The 21,342-nt window shown below is 40.2% G+C and overlaps 2 protein-coding genes and 2 long non-coding RNA genes across 4 annotated transcripts; 2 read left to right on the forward strand and 2 right to left on the reverse strand.

Annotated features, from left to right (window-relative positions):
• The first annotated feature begins 7,868 nt into the window (after window positions 1-7,868).
• On the forward strand, window positions 7,869-9,059 carry LOC140824674 (uncharacterized). Its single transcript, XR_012116440.1, has 3 exons — window positions 7,869-8,114; window positions 8,203-8,576; window positions 8,677-9,059. It is a non-coding gene; the product is annotated as an uncharacterized lncRNA (long non-coding RNA).
• A 912-nt stretch (window positions 9,060-9,971) lies between these two features.
• Window positions 9,972-12,811, reverse strand: LOC140824675 (uncharacterized). Its single transcript, XR_012116441.1, has 3 exons — window positions 12,660-12,811; window positions 10,135-10,221; window positions 9,972-10,058 (listed from the first exon to the last, which is right to left on the reverse strand). It is a non-coding gene; the product is annotated as an uncharacterized lncRNA (long non-coding RNA).
• A 696-nt stretch (window positions 12,812-13,507) lies between these two features.
• On the forward strand, window positions 13,508-17,214 carry LOC140823089 (vacuolar protein sorting-associated protein 20 homolog 1-like). Its single transcript, XM_073184217.1, has 6 exons — window positions 13,508-13,787; window positions 15,351-15,503; window positions 15,644-15,796; window positions 15,987-16,070; window positions 16,310-16,457; window positions 16,841-17,214. Exons 1-6 carry the CDS (start codon window positions 13,686-13,688, stop codon window positions 16,864-16,866), a joined length of 666 nt encoding a protein of 221 aa, XP_073040318.1. The 5' UTR covers window positions 13,508-13,685; the 3' UTR covers window positions 16,867-17,214.
• Window positions 17,215-17,309: 95 nt separating this feature from the next.
• LOC140823088 (UDP-glucose iridoid glucosyltransferase-like) lies at window positions 17,310-19,394 on the reverse strand. Its single transcript, XM_073184216.1, is given in 3 exon segments — window positions 17,310-18,483; window positions 18,586-18,862; window positions 18,864-19,394. Coding segments are annotated over 3 exon segments (1,437 nt in total). The 5' UTR covers window positions 19,134-19,394; the 3' UTR covers window positions 17,310-17,593.
• Window positions 19,395-21,342: the final 1,948 nt, after the last annotated feature.

Consider the following 21,342-nt stretch of genomic DNA (forward strand, 5'->3'; position numbering starts at 1 on the left):
AGGCAGCGGAGTTGGTGTGTTATTGATCTCTCCAAAAGGAGATGAACTAAAGTTAGCCGTAAGACTAGACTTTAGGGCATCCAACAATGAGGCAGAATACGAAGCGGTCTTAGCGGGTCTAAGAGCAGCACGGCAGGTCGGAGCAGCTCGGGTCCACATCTTCTCTGATTCTCAGCTGGTGGCCCACCAAATGAATGGATCCTACGACATCAAGAATGAGAGATTGATAGAATACGTAAAAGCGGTGGAAGCAGCTAAAGAACTCTTTACAGAACTGGTTTTTAAGCAGATCCCCCGGGAGGAGAATGAGGGAGCCGACTCCCTTGCAAAAATGGCAAGCTCACTTCACAGCTGGAGATCAAGAGAGGTGGTGGTCCAAGTTTTGCTAAGCCCTGCTGTGCATTACCCCTCTCCTGAGCACGAAGACAATGACTGGCGTGCCGAGTTATTGGATTACATGAAGGATGGGGTGCTCCCCGAAGATCCGAAAAAGGCTTACAGGATGAAGCGAAGGAGCCTTCGATTTGTAATGATCAACGGAACTCTTTACAAGAGGTCAGCCTCTCGGCCTCTTCTCAAATGTTTGGGTCCCAAGCAATCTAACTATGTATTAAGGGAGATTCATGAAGGCTGTTGTGGAAATCACTTGGGATCTTACTTTCTAGCACGAAAGGCACTCTTGGCCGGATATTTCTGGCCCACTATGTTAAAAGACGCTCTAGCCATTGTCATCTCATGCGACAGCTGCCAGCGTCACGGTAAGCTCCAACATCAACCAGCCGCACTAATGAAGAGTATTGTGGCAGCCTGCCCGTTTGACCAATGGGGGATCGACATTGTGGGACCTTTTCCCCCGGCCCCAGCTCAGAAAAAATTTTTGCTCGTCGCCATAGATTATTTCTCAAAATGGGTGGAGGCTGAGGCTTTGGCTAAGATAACTGAAAATGAGGTACTCAAATTTCTATGGAAGAACATAGTCTGCAGGTTCGGGGTCCCGAGGAAGTTGATATCCGACAATGGAAGGCAATTTCAAGGAAGCCGGATCCAAGCCTGGTGTAAAGAGATGAAGATCCAGCAACACTTCACCTCCGTGGCCTACCCTCAATGCAATGGCCAAGTGGAGGTCACCAACAGATCCTTAGTGCAGAGCCTGAAGACCAGACTTGGGAGCGCAAAAGGTAATTGGGTGGAGGAACTCCCCAGCGTGCTTTGGTCATACAGGACCACCCCAAAGATAGGCACGGGGGAGACGCCTTTCAGCCTAGTCTATGGAAATGAAGCCGTGCTTCCGGCGGAGATCGGTGAAGAGACACCTCGCGTGATATTCTATGATGAGCAAAACAATGAGAGGCGAGCAGCAGACCTTGATTTCGTGGAAGAGAAGAGGGAAGCCGCGGCCATAAGGATGGAGGCTTACAAGAGACGCATAGCCCAAACTTACAATAAGAGGGTCATTCAGAGGAGCTTCCAGGTTGGAGACCTAGTCTTTAAGAAGGTTCAGGAAGAGAAGGTCGGAAAGCTTGATCCGAAATGGGAAGGACCGTTCAAAGTGGTGGAAAAGCTCAGCTCAGGTGCATATTACTTAGAAGACTGGACAGGGAAGAAATTGAAGAGGCCATGGAATGCTTATCACCTCCGCAAATATTATGCTTAGATGTTGATAGAAGCTTTAGTTCTTTTTTATGTCATTTACTTTCAATACAAGGACGTCAGGTTTTGATGCTTTATTCAGATACATTAATAAAATTATGCATTTTTGTTAGAAATTATTATTATTGCAGATAAGGGTTTTCACCCTCAGTCAGTTCAGGAGCCCAGAGCTCACCTCATCTTGGTCACGCCAAGTATGAGAAGGGTTTTCACCCTCAGTCAGATCAGGAGCCCGGAGCTCACCTCATCTTGGTCACGCCAAGTATGAGAAGGGTTTTCACCCTCAGTCAGATCAGGAGCCCAGAGCTCACCTCATCTTGGTCACGCCAAGTATGAGAAGGGTTTTCACCCTCAGTCAGATCAGGAGCCCAGAGCTCACCTCATCTTGGTCACGCCAAGTATGAGAAGGGTTTTCACCCTCAGTCAGTTCAGGAGCCCAGAGCTCACCTCATCTTGGTCACGCCAAGTATGAGAAGGGTTTTCACCCTCAGTCAGATCAGGAGCCCAGAGCTCACCTCATCTTGGTCACGCCAAGTATGAGAAGGGTTTTCACCCTCAGTCAGATCAGGAGCCCAGAGCTCACCTCATCTTGGTCACGCCAAGTATGAGAAGGGTTTTCACCCTCAGTCAGATCAGGAGCCCAGAGCTCACCTCATCTTGGTCATGCCAAGTATGAGAAGGGTTTTCACCCTCAGTCAGATCAGGAGCCCAGAGCTCACCTCATCTTGGTCACGCCAAGTATGATAAGGGTTTTCACCCTCAGTCAGTTCAGGAGCCCAGAGCTCACCTTATCTTGGTCACGCCAAGTATGAGAAGGGTTTTCACCCTCAGTCAGATCAGGAGCCCAGAGCTCACCTCATCTTGGTCACGCCAAGTATGAGAAGGGTTTTCACCCTCAGTCAGATCAGGAGCCCAGAGCTCACCTCATCTTGGTCACGCCAAGTATGAGAAGGGTTTTCACCCTCAGTCAGATCAGGAGCCCAGAGCTCACCTCATCTTGGTCACGCCAAGTATGATAAGGTTTTCACCCTCAGTCAGATCAGGAGCCCAGAGCTCACCTCATCTTGGTCATGTCAAGTATGAGAAGGGTTTTCACCCTCAGTCAGATCAGGAGCCTAGAGCTCACCTCATCTTGGTCACGCCAAGTATGATAAGGGTTTTCACCCTCAGTCAGTTCAGGAGCCCAGAGCTCACCTCATCTTGGTCACGCCAAGTATGAGAAGGGTTTTCACCCTCAGTCAGATCAGGAGCCCAGAGCTCACCTCATCTTGGTCACGCCAAGTATGATAAGGGTTTTCACCCTCAGTCAGTTCAGGAGCCTCATAGCTCACATCGGCTCGGCATAAATTTTACGTTCCAAAAGTATGGTTAAGTTGCTGGCCGAGCTCCCATGGCCGAGCCGATCTCAGCGATGTTTTATTTTTACCAAGTTATTATGGTTATGTTGCTGGCCGAGCTCCCATGGCCGAGCCGATCTCAGCGAGGTATTATTTTTACCAAGTTATTATGGATGATTGGCTGGCCGAGCTCCCATGGCCGAGCCGATCTCAGCGATGTTTTATTTTTACCAAGTTATTATGGTTATGTTGCTGGCCGAGCTCCCATGGCCGAGCCGATCTCAGCGAGGTATTATTTTTACCAAGTTATTATGGATGATTGGCTGGCCGAACTCCCATGGCCGAGCTGATCTCAGCAATGTTTTATTTTTACCCAATTATTATGGTTAAGTGGCTGGGCTGAGATCCGCAATGAGTTACAATTCCATCGAGTTTTGGACCGAGCTCCAAGAGCCAGGGCCGACCCCTTTCAGAGCAAATCGAGTGGTTCGTTAGTTTATTAAGTGCTAGACTGATCTCCAAAGGCTTTATCATATTATTATTGTACTGTGTCTAGCCGACCCCCCAAAGAGTAACCTCGGCGAATTAAAGTTCTATTGTGTTCATTGTGGTTGCTGGGCTCATGCAAGATGAAATGATGGAATAAAAATTTTCATTAAAATATTTGCAGTACAAATAGGACGGAGGGAAATAAACTAAGGAGTTGAGGTTGGGGGCTGAGCTCCTCCAGTGTCCGGGTCTTCTGGGGGGAGGTTATCTACTACCCTCTGGGGGTCAAGAAAATCGGCTGAGGCCCCCTCTGGAGGGTAGCCAGCCTCCTTGAACTGGGCCACAGCACCGTCGAAGCCCACATATATGAAACCGAGGGCCTTCTCAGCGACGGTAAGGGCAAACTCCTCTGACTTCAGGAAATCCTCCTTGAAGGCCTCAGAGCCCATTTCAAGCTCCGCTTGAGCAACCCTAGCTGCCTCCTGAGAGGTTCTAACCTCCTCTTGGGACGCCTCGAGCCGAACCTCCAGCATGCGTAGCTCATTCTTCAACTTCAGGGTCTCTGCTGCAAAACCCTGGCGCATATCCTCCTCCCGGCTCTTTGAGTTGGCCTTCTCCTTCTCCAAGGCCTCGGTAAGGTCAGCCAACTTCTTCTCCAGCTCGGCTGAAGTGGCTTGGAAGGTCCGTGTATCCTTCGAGGATATCTTCCGGAGATTAGTAGCTCGGAAAGCTACCTCAGCATTCAGTAGAGCGGCCTGCATAGAAAAGAGTTCAGTTTATGAAAGAATGTAAATATGGTAATAATAATAAAAGGAGAGAAAGTCACCTCAGCACTTGCAGAAGTTGACCTCGAGACGAGCTCCGACCAATTGAGCTCTTGAAGGAAGTCAGCATCGGCCTGAGAGGCAACGTCCCGCAGCACGGCTCCAGCCAGAGAGGTGGGCCCCGCCCCTACTATCCGGAGGTCGTCCCGGTACATGTCGTAAAGGTGAGATCTGGAACGCATGACTTTGGAGCGAGGATCCGGCTTGAACTGCCGGAGGGGCACTGCGTCAGTTTGAAGAGGCCCAAGCTCCCCGCTGCTGCCGGACTGACCCATTGGGCCAGGTGTGCTTGGGGCACGGCGCTTCCGAGAAGGGGCGCTCTGAGGGATCTCCAAAGCCTCAGTAACAGCCACCACAGTGACTTCCTCAGCACTGGCCTCAACAACCCTGGCTTTGCCTTTGCTCGCAGCACCCGAGCCGACCTGGTGCTTTTTGCGAGCTGCAGCCTTTTGAATCAGGGCATTCATGACTCTGTTAGCTGGCACGAATAGAAAAGAGGGTGTCAGTTCAGAAATAAATATGCGTGTAAAAAAAAAAAAAAAAAAAAAAAAAAAGAGAAGGGGAGGCAGGTGGCAGGACGAGCTGAATTCCATACCCGCATTGCCCTTGGGAGTGACTTTGGCCGAGCTAAGCCCATAGTAGCTCAAGAGGTCCTCAGCTAAAAGGGTGGGGGTATGGAAACGCCGACCCCGGATGGCCCCGAAGGGCCTCAGAAAAGTATCACTCTTGCGAAAACCTGAGACGGGACAGGGGAGCTCGGGTAGAGCGACCCGCCATTGCGAACAAATGTCCCAAGAGTCAGAGGGTTGGACGAAAAAGAAGTGGTTTTTCCAAAATTTGTTAGAGCTCGGTGCCCCCTCAAAGAACTGGCAGCTGGGCCGAGCTGAGAAATAGAAGGGACCATCTTCTGACCTCTTGGGGAGGTAGAAATGAGAGAAGGTCAGGGGGTCGACCTCAAAAGCTAAGGCCTTGAAAAGAACCACAAAATTACACAAAGTGCGGAAGGCGTTGGGGGAAAACTGGCCGAGGTGGATTTGGTAAAATTGGCTCAGTTCTTGAAAGAAGGAGGGGAGAGGGAACCTAAGTCCACCATCTAATTGGTCCTCATAGAAAGTTTAGTATCCAGGGGGGGGGGGGGGTTGTGGGCTCTGTCCTCGGAATGAGGGAATAGAAACTTATAATCCCTGGGTGCGTAGGAGAGAGCTCGGATGCGAGGCTCGTCCGAGGCATCCAACCATGAAGGGTAGAGCTCGAACCAAGGGTCAGACATCCTGAGGGGCTCCTCGGGGTGACTGAGGCTAAGCTGGTTCAGGGCTGCACCGTCATCACCAGCAACGAGGCGGGAGCTGACCCCCTCAATCTCAGGACATTCACCTGATCCCGAGGCAACCTCCGTGAGGGGATCATACTGATCCACCTCTCGGAATATCCCCTCGGAGGTCGACAAGGAAGAACGGTTGGGGGAGGCCATGAAACGATACCTATTGAAGAAGATCGGGAGAGCAGGAGTTTGAGAAAGGACGAATTCTTTTGGAAGGTCGGAGCCGAGGTGAAATGATAGGAAAGTAGGAAGTGAAGTAAGAGGGGTAACGGGTATTTATAGAGGGACCAGGAGGAGATCTGACCGTTGATCGCGAAAGGCCTAAACGACCTGGATTGTATCGAAATACGTGAAATTTACTTTTTAACTGACAGCTGGCAGTAACGTTTCGTATTCAGCACAGCTGGAAGCTCGCCGTTGTCTCAGCTCAGCACAGATATTGAAATGAATCAGCGTGGCTTATGGTACACAAACCTAAGCTCAGCTCAGCTAGAACTTCATCATAGCGTGGAGTGCCTTGTTTAGCCATTCAGCCCGGCTACGAACTTCATCTTCCAGTTCAGGAAGATCCAAAACTACGCTCAGCCGGAGACTCAATCTTTGAGGGCAGAGCTCCCTATAATTTGGTAACCCCAGATCAGCGCAGCAATAAAACTTCGAGGCTCGGTACAGACAAGAGCTACCAGGAGCTCAGGCGCCCCCAGGTTTTTGGTTTTTCCTCCCAACTCATCCAGTCACTCGGTCATCATGATCTCACGATAGTACAGAGGCAGTAAGCTCAGAATAATCATGGGCCATCGAGAGCTCGGAAAACCACGAGCTTCAGGTCTTCGACGTCAGCTCGACTTGAGGGGGGGACTCGTGATACCCCCGGTGGGAGGACGGGCTCGGCCCACTCTCGATAGCCCATCTCAAGCAAAGCCCAGCATGCATTCAGAAGAAAGCTTGAGGTCATCCGGGAGGTCATCTCTGGCCGACCTCCCATACTGGAAGTACCAGCGATTGGAGAGGTCCGCCGACCTCCCTGGCCGAGCCAATTGGCTGACCTCCCGAGCCGACCTCCGAGAAAGAATTGTTGGGACGATCGGAAACCTTCGGCCGAGCTCCCGAGCCGAGGTCCCATGAGGTCCTAGCGTCTCGTGGGCTCATGCCTACGAGAGCCCTTACTCAGATGTTAAGCGCGTAGCCCGCAGAGATCGAAGCCCAGAAAAGTAAAAGCTCATTAAAAATCTGAATTAAATCTAACGATATCTAAACCAAATCTGGGTGAAGATCTAACCAAATCTTCCGAAGATTTTCAAGATCGAAACCTACCAAAACTAGGACTCTACGGTTCACCTATAAATACCAGGTTTCGTTAACTCTACGATGAATTCATACTTTTTCACATTCTCTTTGCACACACCGCTTTCTCTCTCAGTTTTCTGACTTGAGCGTCGGAGGGGCTACGCCGGAACAACCTTCCGGCCCCCTTCTAACACTCTTGTTTGTGTTTCTGGATTTCGAGGTGTCTGATCCGAGCTCCCAAGGTGAAGATCCGACCTCCCAGACAGAGTTCAAACGGTTGGTCCGAGCTCTCCAAGCAGGGATCTGACCTCCCAGCTAGCATCACCGATTTCAGCGATATCACCCCACTTAACTTTTTATCATATGCAAATCTCATTATATGTACATACTACAATTTCAAATTTCACATACCCACAAATAATTAATTCCGAAAAAAAAAAGAAATTGTTTAATGATTCAGATAAATTTTATTTTTTTAAAAAAATGACTAACCAACCTGCCTCGAGTCTCAACTTGAAATTCAAATGAGATGCTAAAAACGTAACTCGACCTCCCATTTTTTTTTATGACAGGTTGAGTCGACCCCACATATCAAAACCACATAATTATAGACATGTCTAATTAAAAGATGATTGCCTAAAGTTCATCATATCTATATTCTAAAAATAATTAAATAATTTGTTAATTATAATCAACAACTTAAAGATTTTTTAAAACAATTAATTATTTTTAAAGTTGGTTGACTGAATTATCGCGCGTATTTTGTGAAGCTTTGCCATGCCAATGAGCACATTTGCCTTTTGATTTGGGTTCATTCGATTATACGTCAACATGCACTGTCTGAATCTATTCATATTGCGACACGTGGCATTTTTCTTCTTTTTTATTTTTAAACAAAAAATAAAGATAACTCTCAAACCCATACCATGGTTAATTGAAATATACCCAATGGTGGGAAACAAAAATCAGATCTAATTTTGTTCCCTCAACACCACACAATCGGCGTTGTTCTTCTTCCTTCTTCCATCGGATGCTGCCTCTTCCACCATGCGCCGCCAGCAACGCTTCCACCGTGTGTCGCCTCTTCGTCGCCTGCGCCGATAGTTGTTTTCCATGGCTTCCACCGTGCTCCGCCATTAGCAACGCTTCCACCGTCCTCCGCCGTTAGCAACGCTTCTTCCTCGCAATGCTTCCACCTTGCTGCAGGTACAAGGAAAACAGTGTAAACGAGAATGCAGAATGCATAATCGAATTCTCGATGTATTTATTTCTTGCGTTTTGTCCTATTACATAGATTCCTGAGTGGAGGATAAAAGATTTTCCAGGCATAGTTGCTGCTGTTGTTGATAACATTATTGGAATTGATATGTGAACTGGTAATTGTTGATATGATCATAAGATTGTTTAAGAAGTGCATAGGGAGCTATGATTTAAATTGTTTTCATGTCTTTGTGGTTTGGAAGCCCTATGTGCAGAACATTTCTTCAAACCGATAATTTGCCTCAAATTACTGGGACTCAATCTGATTTAATCCTTGTAGAGTATGGAAAATAAAGAAAGGGACAGTTTGATCCTTTTAGGAAATACTCATATTTACCATATCGCACATGCAGCTTTCAGGATTGAGTCGAAAGGATTTGTTTACAGCAAAGCTAACTTGCTAAGATGGTAAATTTTTTTTGTTCGTGTTTTACATTACTCTACTGCAAAACTTTGAATTTATTCATGCTTAGTATTGACTTTATCTGAAAATGTTATTAAAATTTAGGTAAAAACGTATGTTGTTTTTGCTGGAAAAAAAGTTGGTGTTTATGATCGTTGGGAAGAGGCACAAGTGCAAGTAAATGGAATTCGTGGGGCTTCGTACAAGGGATATCACAGTAAAGCAGAGGCATTGAGAGCATTTGATGAATATATGGAAAAACATTATGCCGCTTCAAGTTCGACGTCCACTAAAAGTTCAACGTCCACCGAAAATTTTAGTAGAAAAGCCAAACATAACGAAATAATTGTTAAATTGATAGATGCTCAGGCAGACCTAGCCCGTGAGCATCAGAAAAATGCCTTAAAAATGATTGAGATTTCTGAAGAGCTCAAACCAATACTTGAATCTATGAAAATTAGTGATGATATCTAGTGTTTATTGCTTTTGACATGTTGGCTTAGTTTCTTAATGTACTAATGATATTTTTATTATGTTGTTTCTTAGTTGTTTCTCAATGTACTAATGAGATGTTTCTTATGTTATTTCTTATGTTGTTTCTTAGTTGTTTCTTGATCTGTAAATGCATCATGTGGGACAGTTCTGAAAATGTTGTTTTATCGCATATGAAAATGTGAGAATTTTTCATCATGTTGTTTCTCGCATCTGAAAATGTGAGAATTTTCAATTGACATGAACATGTTTGGATACCTTCGTGGTGGTCATTGTTCCAAAGTAGCGAATTAAGAAAATATTCAGGGAAAATAAACTTTGCAACAAAGAAAATAATTATAGCAACTTAGTCCTTAAAATAATTCGGTGTGCTCATTGTTCCAAAGTTTTACTCACAACTGTATTTAAGACCACCGAGTTACATCAATCTTCTGATCTACTCATTTGTTCAATTTACATATTATGATGCCCATAGTCATTTGTTCAACTCACTACTGCATGTAAGACCAGCGAGTTTCATTGTTCCAAAATTCACATATTACGCACTCAACCTTAGATTGAATAGGAAATTGAGAGAAGAAAATAAAACATTGCTTTGATTTAACAGGACATGTGTAAATAAGACAATATCATGATTTAGGTAGTTAATCATTACCAAAAAAAAATCATGGATAAAGACGCCCTTAATTATTTAATGCAAGGTTCCCTGCCATTAGAGAGCCTAGAAAAGGAGATTTGTGACCACAATTTCTGATATACGAAGAATCAAATATTTTTTCAAACAACAGACAATAAGGAACAACAGATGTCCATAGTTATTTAATGCAAGGTTCCCTGCCATTATAAAATCCCTAAACAACAGACAAAAAGGAACAATTGTGAAACAGAAGGCAATTTCTGATGTCCTTTATAAGTCGGCTACGGCTTTGGATTCTTTTCAAACTCTTTGCTTTTGGATTCCCCCCAATCTTCATTCAATTCTCATGACCAAATCCCTAAAAAACATAAATTTATTTTAATCAAATATAAATTTGTAAAAAATACCTATTTGATATATACAACAGTCCTTACTTGATGTCCTTGTGATGTAAGAGGAGCCTCAAACGGATAAGATGGTAAATTCATTTGAGAAGCTTCAAAAAAATTAGTATAACCTACCTGCATTTTAAATATAAAAAATATGTAATACAAATATGCATATAATTATGGAAAAAAACTAAGTTACCGTTTGACTTGAATATTGCACTTGGTCATTGTGCCCAGATACAGATGGAAATTGCGGGGATGCAAACTGATTTTGCGATAATGATTGTATGAAGTTTATTTCCCGTGTTCTGTTGCCATCTTCTGAACATTGCCCTTTTTTTTTGCTGTTATTTCATGTAGCACGTTCAAACCAATATAAATATAAACTAGTAGATAAAGTGTATAATATGATAATGTAGATGAATAAAATGAATTGTATACAAATACTTACTTGAGATTTCAGCTTTTCCTTTCCTTTTACCTTTTCTTCTTTTGCTCGTATGATCCCAGTGTCGTGTAATATTTGCATTTGTAATCCCTTTCGCTTTTGCAATAAGAGGGTTACGAATGCATACTTCGCCTATTTGATCTTCACTCGGATCATCATCACACTGCTCGTTTATACTCAAATTCTGCACAAGGTTGGAGATTTCATCTTTTGCGGTGTCAACCAATGTATATAATGTTTTTCTCGCACACTCATAGGGTTTGCTCAATTGAGTTAGATCATATACCGATCTCATTATTTGGTTGACAAATTCCATCTGAGATACATGAGCACCACCATCACCACCACTGCCACTTTCTTCCAAATCGGTGCTAACTCGACTTTTTATATTCTTCATCCATCTCCTCAAAATATAGCACTTGGGTATAACAGTAACATCCATGCAATTAAACACCATCAAAACATGTTTACACAAAATCCCCATTGTCTCAAACTTACAACAACTGCACTTGATTTCACGACTTTGCTTATTGAACAACACATGCCTAACCATTGAGTTTTTATCATGAGATTTTACTTTGATCTGAATCCAATTCCAATAATTGCCAAAAAGCGCTGGTGGTTCAAGAGATTTACAATTCAAAGAATTCACCTATTCAATTTCAAATAACTGATAAATAGAAATTGTATAAACATCAGCAGCATGAATCAACAAAGGATGGTTTTTCAAAATCTGTGGAGGCTTACCGTGACGACAACGAGTATCCTCTGTCTTCTCTTTGGATCGCCAATTTTTCTGAATCTTTGTATAATTAAGCACAAATTCATACAAAGAACTCATCTTATTGCATGTGTTTTTTTAAACCATATTCGTGACTTCGCTCCTCGAAGTAGCCAATAGTCCCGCACTGAACTTCCCATTACTAAAAGTAGTCGCCCATTTATTCCTGATTCTGTGCATCCCATTCAACCACTTATGACCATCCAAATTATATGTATCAATCATGTATTTCCATGTTGCCTCAAATTCATATTCAGATTCACAACAACTCATACATTTATACCACAACTTCTTGAAATTTGAATCATCATTTAAACTACCAAAGTGTGAAGGAGCATTCTGATTTATATGCCATTGACATAACCGGTGATGTGAATCTGGGAAAACCGTTTCAATGGCATTCATCATGGCTTGACATTGATCTGAAAAGATAGTTTGCGGTTGCTTTCCATTCATAGAATCAAGAAATGTTGTAAACAACCATTCAAAAGAGCTTTCGGTCTCATCTGACATAAATGCCAAACCAAACATAACATTTTGCATATGGTGATTGATACCAACAAATGGAGCACAAATCAAATTATACTTATTTGTTTTGTAGGTAGTATCAATCGACAATATATCACCAAAAAATTCATAATCAACAGCACATCTATAATCCCTAAAGAAAAAGTTCATCACTCTATCGTCATCATCCAACTGAACATTCCAGTAAAAGTAATTCTCCTTGTTCGCCTTATCTATAAAATATTTAATAAGCGCAGTGGCATCTCCATTCTCAACTTTTGTATGTTTTTTCAGTCGACTCATATGATCATATGCATCCTTTCTGATAAAACCTAAATTTTCTATCCCACATGCTTCATGTTCCATAAAAGAAACAACATTGGAGACAGATATTCCAGCATTTACCATGGCTTCTAAAGTCGATTTTTTTGCATGTGATAAATTGCGTGCCGATCTTAACAAGTGATTTTGATCAGATGCAAACATTTCATGGTTATGCTCCTCCACAAATCTAATCACCCGCCATTCACTTTCTTTTTCTCTTGTGATCTTCAATTTCGCTTTACAGTTAGTTCTAGTGATCAACTTTTGATAAACTAGAATCCTTTTACTAGAATTTCTTTCATCTTTTGAACCTTCACATGAATAGATAAATTCTTTGGACTGAAGTTCATTAGTATGCGAAAAACATCGTAGGTCACCCTTCCTCACACTAAAACCTTTGGCATGTGCATATTGACAATACAATAAATAGGCATCCTCCACACTATTCACAACCGTAACCACTATTAGTTTACTCTTCAAAACATCAACAACCGAATTTTCATTTTGTACCTCGAAGTTTTCAACCACGTGTTGTTCAGTTTCCTCGTCATCTTCTTGATCGTAGTTTCCGTCCAACTCCTCAAGTGAAATTGGCTCGTTATCTTCCATATTCCAACTATGCAATCTGAAAAAATAAAAGAAAATAAAAAATAATGAATAATACCAGTTACTTATACAACGAACGATTTCAATAAAACAACACATTGCAACCACTTCTGTAAAATCATCTACTACATCTTCTCAATGCCTTAAATATGTAGTCCCAAAATATAAAAAAAAATTATTCACTGATTCCAATCACAAACACTTCTTAGTTTACCTATATACAAAATATATAGTGCATTCTCGTTTACACTGAGAATAAATACACCGAGAATTCGATTATGCATTCTGCATTCTCGTTTACACTGTTTTCCTTGTACCTGCAGCAAGGTGGAAGCGTTGCGAGGAAGAAGCGTTGCTAACGGCGGAGGAAGGTGAAAGCGTTGCTAATGGCGGAGCACGGTGGAAGCCATGGAAAACAACTATCGGAGCAGGCGACGAAGAGGCGACACACGGTGGAAGCGTTGCTGGCGACTGCATGGTGGAAGAGGCGGCATCCGATGGAAGAAGCAAAGAAGAACAACGTCGATTGTGTGATGTTGAGAGAACAAAATTAGATCTGATTTTTATTTCCCACGGTTGGGTAGATTTCAATTAACCATGGTATGGTTTGTGTTTAAAAATAAAAAAGAAGAAAAATGCCACGTGTCGCAATATGAATAGATTCAGGCAGTGCATGTTGAGATATAATCGAATAAACCTTTGATTTGGTCTCCAACCCAATGCCCAGAAAAATACAAACCTGACCCGACCCTATATATTCTCTTCTGCCCTGCCCAAAACCATTGAAAATCCTCTTCCTTTCTCCCGCTTTCAAGACGATGAGATTCGGAGGCTTGAATGTAATTTGACCATCAGAGTTTGAATAATATGGTCTTATAATTTGTTTGGAATTTTCTTTTGTTTTGGTTAATAAATAGAGGATTTTGGGAAATGGGAAACATATTTGTGAAGAAACCAAAGATCACAGAAGTGGATAGAGCCATTCTTTCTCTGAAAACTCAAAGGCGTAAGCTTGCTCAATACCAGCAACAGGTACCCTTCAAACTCTATTGCGTTATTAATCATTATCTCTTCATAATCTTTGTGGTTTTTAAATATTATTTGTTATTTGATAAATTTTGTTTATTAAAATTGAATTTCCTATTGGTTCACGAAGCACGATCCTGAAACCAATCGGTCAGTTAAAAAAAATAATAATTTAAGAGTCGGGTATGTTGCATTATGGAAGTCAATGCTGATATTTGTCCGTTTTCTTATGATTGCTGTGATATCTTAATGAGGGCGATTTAGTTGAGATTGATCAGGCAACGGTTTCGCGATATGGGTATGGGTTGGATTGGAGTTCAAACTGCTGCAAATGGTGTTTTTATTATAGGTTTTATGCATACAATAATATTTTGATTGTTTTAGGACTAAAATGGCTGATGATTATTCTATTTTATGGCAATTCATATAACTAAGACAAGATTTTCCTAAAAAAATTCATGCTAATATCATTTTCAATCAACCTTAGATTTGTTTCTTACTAATTTAAATGACCAGAGTTTGGTATGCTGAGCTTCTTAATCACTTTGGTACTTTTTTGCATCATTTAATTGGTAATTTCTTTGGTTTTCTGTAAATATGAATGTTCTTCAGAGACTAGCATTTATTGATGATCATCGACCATGCTCGGTTTATTATCTCACCCAGTTCGTTGTTTACTTGTTAGATGAGTCGAATCCCTGTTTTGTATTTTTCATACTTTGATTAGATCTAGAAATAAAAAGTTTCCCCTGAATTTATAAAATTTCTCATCCAATCCTGTCCCAACCTCACCTTCCCCGTTGGTTTTTCTGATGGTGGTCACCTCAAAATAAAAGGGAGAAAGAGAATTACCTCAGAATAATTATTATAAGTAAAAGTTCTTGTTACTAACTTTCAAAGCAAAAGCGCACAAATTTGTTAGTTAGTGTGCTCGAAAGGCATTTCTTAAAGTTGTATAAACATTTACACTATGGACATGGGCAAAACTGTCTTGATTCTCTGGGCATGCTTGCTCCAACATTTGCCATTACTAAATTTTGTGGTGTTTATAATTTTTTTTAATAAATCAAGATCATGGGTGGTTCTTAATCAAACCATTTAATTTTTTTTCCAGGACTTTGTTCTTTTATCTTTGCCAATCCATGATATTTTGTGTTTCTTTTTCTTTTCTTTAATGCATTATGTATTCCAGCAGAGATAAACCATGCAGCATCTTGTCATTGCAAGTCATGAGCTAGTTTGTCTCTGATTCTATTGAAGTAATTAAATGTCATATTATTGTTGTGTAATCAGACTTCAATATGCTACTTTTTGTCTATAAGTTCTGTTATTTATACATACCTAAATGAATCGAAAAAAAGCTTCAACATCAGATAATAGCTTGAAAGAGTGCACTGTTTAAACCCATCAGACATCCACAATAAGTAACAAACAATTTTGGTGCACCGCCAAAAATTTGTTAACAAAGTGAATTCCAAACTGTCTTATCTTGTACTGTATTGACAGAGCACCGTGTCAATGTTCCATGGTATTTTTGACACAGATCTTTTCCATCTTCAATACTTTCAGCTAGATAATGTTATTGAAGCTGAAAAACAAGCTGCAAAAGACTTGCTTCGGGATAAGAAGAAAGATAGAGCATTGTTGGCACTAAAGAAAAAGAAAGTCCAAGAAGAGCTATTAAAGCAAGTGGATGCTTGGCTGATCAATGTCGAGCAGCAAGTATGTTTATTTTCCAGAAATTTATTTTGCAGTTAGTTTCTTTTATGTAGTTCAAATCTTTATCTTCACATGCTGTTTTGGATTTCCTCCCCTAATTTGAAACAAAACCTCCTGGTTTGTAAGTGTGAAGTGTTCTTCAGTTGGCAGATGTTGAACTAGCCAGCAAGCAGAAAGCTGTGTTTGAGAGTTTAAAGGCTGGAAATAATGCAGTGAAAGCGATACAAAGTGAGATAAACCTGGATGATGTTCAAAAGCTTATGGATGACACTGCTGAGGCAAAAGCTTATCAAGATGTAAGTTCCCTCTTGCTACTCCAATTCTTTATTGGAGTGGTTTCATAAATATTGTTTGCTCCAGAGCGTATTATGGTATAGATGCTAACCACTTATCAACTTTTTCTTCTTCTGCTGGAGACATTTTTAAATGGTTGGGTATCAACTGGATCTCAGCGCAATTTAATGTTCTTTGCCTTGTTTTTTACAGGAAATGAATGCGCTCTTGGGAGAGAAGCTGTCTGCTGAAGATGAAGAGGAAATTTTAGCAGAATTTGAAAATCTGGAGACGCAGGTCCTTTCTTTTTATTTGCATGAAATTAACCCACACTTCTTAGAATTTTATTTTTGAGTGAGATCTTTCGTTTTCATGACATGCATCAGTATTACCAGCTCATCTTGTGATTGTTCCCTGCTTCCATATCTTGAACTTCTCTTTCTTTCTTGTAAACAAGTGTCTGATCAATCTGTATGCGTACTTCAAAAGAAACTGTTATTATCAAATTCAATGGGTCCTGTTTTATTGTTTTACAGATTATGCTTCAAGATCTTCCAAAAGTTCCTTCTGCAGTATCATCTGCTGAAGAACAAGAAGAGAAGCTCGATCTTCCTGATGTGCCAACGAAAGCACCAGAAAACCCCGGAAGAGTGACAAATCATTCATCTGAATTCCGATCAAAAGGTATCTCTCTCCCTCTTGTGCACACTTATAACTTTAACTTGTGGGTGTGGGCATATGCAGTCGTCCACCCATTCATGCTTTATTTTGAATTTTCCCATTTGTTATTTCACATGATTGTTAGAAACTGAAACTTTATTGCTCCGTCCCATATCAGTGTGTGATGAACTCATGTAAACTATACAATGAACTTTTATGTCAACTTGGCTAATTATTTGTGCAAGTTGAGACCAGATGTGAAGTAGTCAATGAATGTTATTATATATAGCACTGGTTGAGTCGGTCCATCTCCAACACGCTAGCAAATGCAAATACTCGATCATGTTCCCTGCATGATTTCTTTTTTGGTGAATTATGATTGTCTGTCACCTGTATTAATCATGCAGTCATGGAGGAACCATTACCTGCTTGACGTGGAAACATAGTTCTGGCTGCCATTTGCAATCCGACATCATCATAACGGCAAAAAATTCCTGTTATGGGTGCATTTGGCAGGATTGCTTGTGGTCGACATCACATTGTGACATAATGTTTCATTTTATACTTGAAAATTGGCTTATATATATATATTCGAAACTGTTGAAGTTAAAATGTTGAATTTATTTTATGTATTCATTCAAGTGTCTAAAATCTGTGGTCAAGCATGGGAATACTAGGATGACAGCAAGCATTATTAATGCGTGTGAAGAGTCACTTCTCAGTCTATGTAGAGAAGTAAATTTATGTAATTGAAGTAGAACAAAATTATAACTTCTTTCGACTCGTTTCTGATCCAACATATTTGTTCACTGCGAATTCATCTGTCCCAAAAGAAACCAAGAACATAAATATTTGAGGATCATATTTTGCATTGCGTCAGCAATATTCGGACTGTGTTTATTTTGGTCGACCTGTTGCAGCATCTGCTAAATAGAGATGTGAAGTTGTCCATTGAATTGTTTCAGATATCATTGGCTCAAGTAATTGGTATATTGCAGCATCTGCTAAATAGAGATGTGAAGTTGTCCATTGAATTGTTTCAGATATCATTGGCTCAAGTAATTGGTATATTATCATCGGTAATCTAGCTGGCATGTTTCTGTATTCGCATGACATTATTACAAATGTAAAATTTAATATTTGCAAGATAGGGGTCCTTGTCATATTTTCCTTGGAAGTGTACTGATGTACTCTACCAATTCGCACAGTGAATTGTACGAAGAACCTCCCCTGAGCACACAACGTTCCATCTCTTGTTTCATTCTACTCGCTCTAACTTTCATTTCTTCGCCTTCTTTACTTGTCAAGATTGTCCTTACAGCATTCTCGATACCCAACCTCCCCGAATTTTTCTCCAACTCAAGCCCAACTCTCCAAACATGTGTCAAGTACCTCGAATCCACCAGTTGGTCTGCAAAACATGGCCTGCATATCATTGGAACCCCTTCGCAGATACTTTCCAATGTTGAATTCCATCCGCAGTGAGTCAAGAATCCTCCTATCCCTGGATGTGACAAAACTTCTTTCTGTGGTGCCCATTGCACAATACACCCTCTCTCTCGAGTTTTTTCCTCGAAATCTTCAGGCAAGCATTTGATCCACTCTGACCCATTAACCAACGAGGGGCGTATCACCCACAGAAATGGTTGCTCGCTGTTGGCTAGTCCCCATGCCATATCTATCAGTTCCTCCTGCTCTATCGTCGCTAAGCTGCCTAAGCTCACGTAAATCACTGAACGAGGAGCTTGTTTATCAAGCCATGCTAGACAGGCGGTTTCCTCCTTGATCAAGCTGGTGCGGGATGGTGGAGCCATTTTGTGGAGAGGACCTACTGTGAAGAATGGGACATTGTAATGGTGCTGGAGTTTCTGCAATGATTGATGTTCAAGCAGGTCCACTGTATTCCATATGAATGCAGAAGCTGTTTTTTTATCAATGTAACTGCGAGTGAAATCTATGACAATATCTGGGATTTCTGAGGTTGCAGAAAGAGCAAGGTCCTTGTACCTTAGTGGATGCGCATTTGGTACAGATTCTTGGAGTTGGGACTCTGTTTGAGAAAGAACGAAGTGAAATTATATTTGAAATTTTAGAATTTCATACATTTTCGTTTCAATTACCACTACGAAGTCCCTTGTAAATGGGCAAATACCTGGCAAGGGGAGAAGTTTTTTGTCCAGCAATTCCAACATGACACATAAAGAGTCCGAATAAGAAGCATTGGAAGTGCCCAACACAATACTTGGAATCCTCAGATCATTAGCCACTTCATCAGCAAACTTCATTATTGAATCATGAATCACACACCCCACCTCTTCTTTCTGCAGCATATGCACCATATGATCTCGAAACGGTGCCTCACAATTCGTGTTCATAGCCGACATCACATTCAACATGTTGTCAAACGACATATCCAAGCCCCCTACAGTCGTCTGGCAATGGCAGTAACACGAAATCGGGGTGGTCTGCAATATCAGGGGCGTTGAATTGAGTGTGGGAGACGACTACTGAGAAGCCTTTGGAGTGAAGGAGCGAACCAAGTTGGAGCATCGGTGTTATGTGTCCCTGAAAAGGGAATGGGACTAGGACCACTTTTTTCAATCTTTGTTCTTGTAAGGATCCCATTTGAGTTTCTTGAATTCTGTGAAATTTTTGATCAGTTTTGTGGGTATAAAAATGTCCCTGAAACCTTGGATTCATCAAAATTTTGTGATGAACACGATGGTTTAACAGAGTCGCTGGAGACAGCAATCAAAGTTGTAATTTTGTCGAGAGATGGTTGTTTTTATCTGTCTTCGTACGTTAGATTGTGACCTGCAACGGCAAAGAGGACACAAATTTCATATGAAGAACAAAAATAACTTGCACTAATTATTTTGTTTTTGTATCTTAGCATTGGAGCCGCCAATGTAGTAGATTGTGGAGCTCGTCCGCCTCAGGTTTGAAAAATCATGACTTTGCTTACCAAGTTGCATCCGAATTTATGAAGGATATTCCCCAACTCGAAAATTTTGCAGCCTCGTCCTTGGATCTTGGTTCTGCCTCTTATTTTCAATAAAATTTATAAAGTGTAATTTTGGAACAATAATCTTGACTATTTATATGTGGATGATCAATAAATAAAGAGTCATTTACCGACAAAAAATAGAAAAATGATAAATATGTTTATATGTATCTGTTAAAGATTATCAATATATTGTCATAAATCACAAGAGAAATTCATATGAAAAATGAGAGAATACGTCAATATTCATTGCAATTTATTGACTCATTGCAATTTTCATTGAAATCAATTATCTTATTTATAGGATAATACACATATTTACCTTTATATGATTATTTGCATAACAAATATTTACAAATAGTCAAAACCTATATAATACAAATATAAATATTTACAAATAGTCAAAATGATAATACAAATATTTACCTATATTATTTGTAATATTTATCTTGATCACAAATTTATAATAATTTATAACAAGACATTATTTTATAACATTTCCCTTTATATGATTATTTGCATAACAACTTATTCGTCAAAATCTACATTTGGCAAGATGGATGTTTGATGAATTCATCCGGACTCAAATATTGTTTCTTTAAAACCTTAACAGTAAAGCCCTGTGAAAAAATCTGAACGAAGGAAAAAAATACAACAATATATACTTTCTTTGATTGTCTTCCCGACGATGGATGCGCCTGGTTAAAACCTTACAGGGAAAAATCCATAGAACAAAATCCTAGTAAAGAAAAAGAGTACGACATTTATTGCTAATTGTTAATTGTCTCATTAAAAGACTTGTCATGAAAAATTACATGGAAAAAATCATAGACAAAAAAAAAGTATAACTTTGACTACTCCCCTTATTGCAAAAACCACTTGAAATTATCAACTTTTTATATTCCAATCATGTACACTGATTTGCCAAAAATATAAATTTGCAAAAGATCAATCACATTATTTTCAGTTATTATTAATCTCTTTATGTAAATCCATAGAGTGTTTAAGATTACGAATAAAATTGAGCATGTGCTTTACTGGTTCCTATTGTCTTCAAGTTGGTGAAAAGATATACATTATTAGTGTAATTTGTGAGATATGATGATTTATAAATTGCCCTAAGATATGATACTTCAAGGCAAAATATATTTTCTTCATCTTCAAGTTTGCAAAAAGGATATTTTGAGCATTAAACCATCAATGGATGTGACTTATAAATACAAAAGTATTTTAGTTTTTTTCGTACTATAACTTATGACATATATAATTCTTCCAAGAAATGTTCATTCCATAACTCTAGAAAAAATGAAAAATTTGGTATTTCCCAAGTATTTCATCAAAAAATTAGATTTCAAATACTAAACCATTTTAGTAAACTCTTTGAGAGTACTAAGCCGAATGTATCATATGTACCATGATTATTTTAAATCCTATAATCACATATTGCTATATTAAAATGATAGTTTTGGAGGTTGAATCTAATTCCAATTGACACCTCAAATCTTACGAGAATTTTCTATACATATCATTGTCAAATCAACTCATACATAAAAACTGAAAATATTTCTCATAATCGAATTTGGGTTATAAGATTTCAGCTAAAGTGTGCTCATACGTCACGTCTCATCAAATTTACTAGTTATTCTTCACGAGAATCATCCAAATTGGATTCATTGAATTTATTGGTCGATCCTACTCTAGCGTCTTTAATTTTTACTTGCAAGTAAAATAAGATATAGCCCTGTAAGACATCGATTTCTTTCAGAACAACCAATCTCCGTTAGTATTGACATTGAGATATTCAATCATTTTTCTTTAAAGAGGTTATTCGTCACTTCAGACAAATTTTATAAATTGTACAAATAGAACATTAATGAAGGTAAACAAAAGCAACCTTATACACAA

The sequence above is a fragment of the Primulina eburnea genome, chromosome 2, assembly GCF_022965805.1.
Source record: "Primulina eburnea isolate SZY01 chromosome 2, ASM2296580v1, whole genome shotgun sequence".
NCBI classification, from domain to species: domain Eukaryota; kingdom Viridiplantae; phylum Streptophyta; class Magnoliopsida; order Lamiales; family Gesneriaceae; genus Primulina; species Primulina eburnea.

Excerpts from the sequence above, each read along its gene's own strand:
- LOC140823089 (XM_073184217.1), top strand. The coding sequence starts at position 13,686 with ATGGGAAACATATTTGTGAAGAAACCAAAGATCACAGAAGTGGATAGA. Across the intron at positions 13,788-15,350 it reads TTGCTCAATACCAGCAACAG|CTAGATAATGTTATTGAAGC; the intron begins GTACCCTTCAAA and ends CAATACTTTCAG. Across the intron at positions 16,071-16,309 it reads TTGAAAATCTGGAGACGCAG|ATTATGCTTCAAGATCTTCC; the intron begins GTCCTTTCTTTT and ends ATTGTTTTACAG.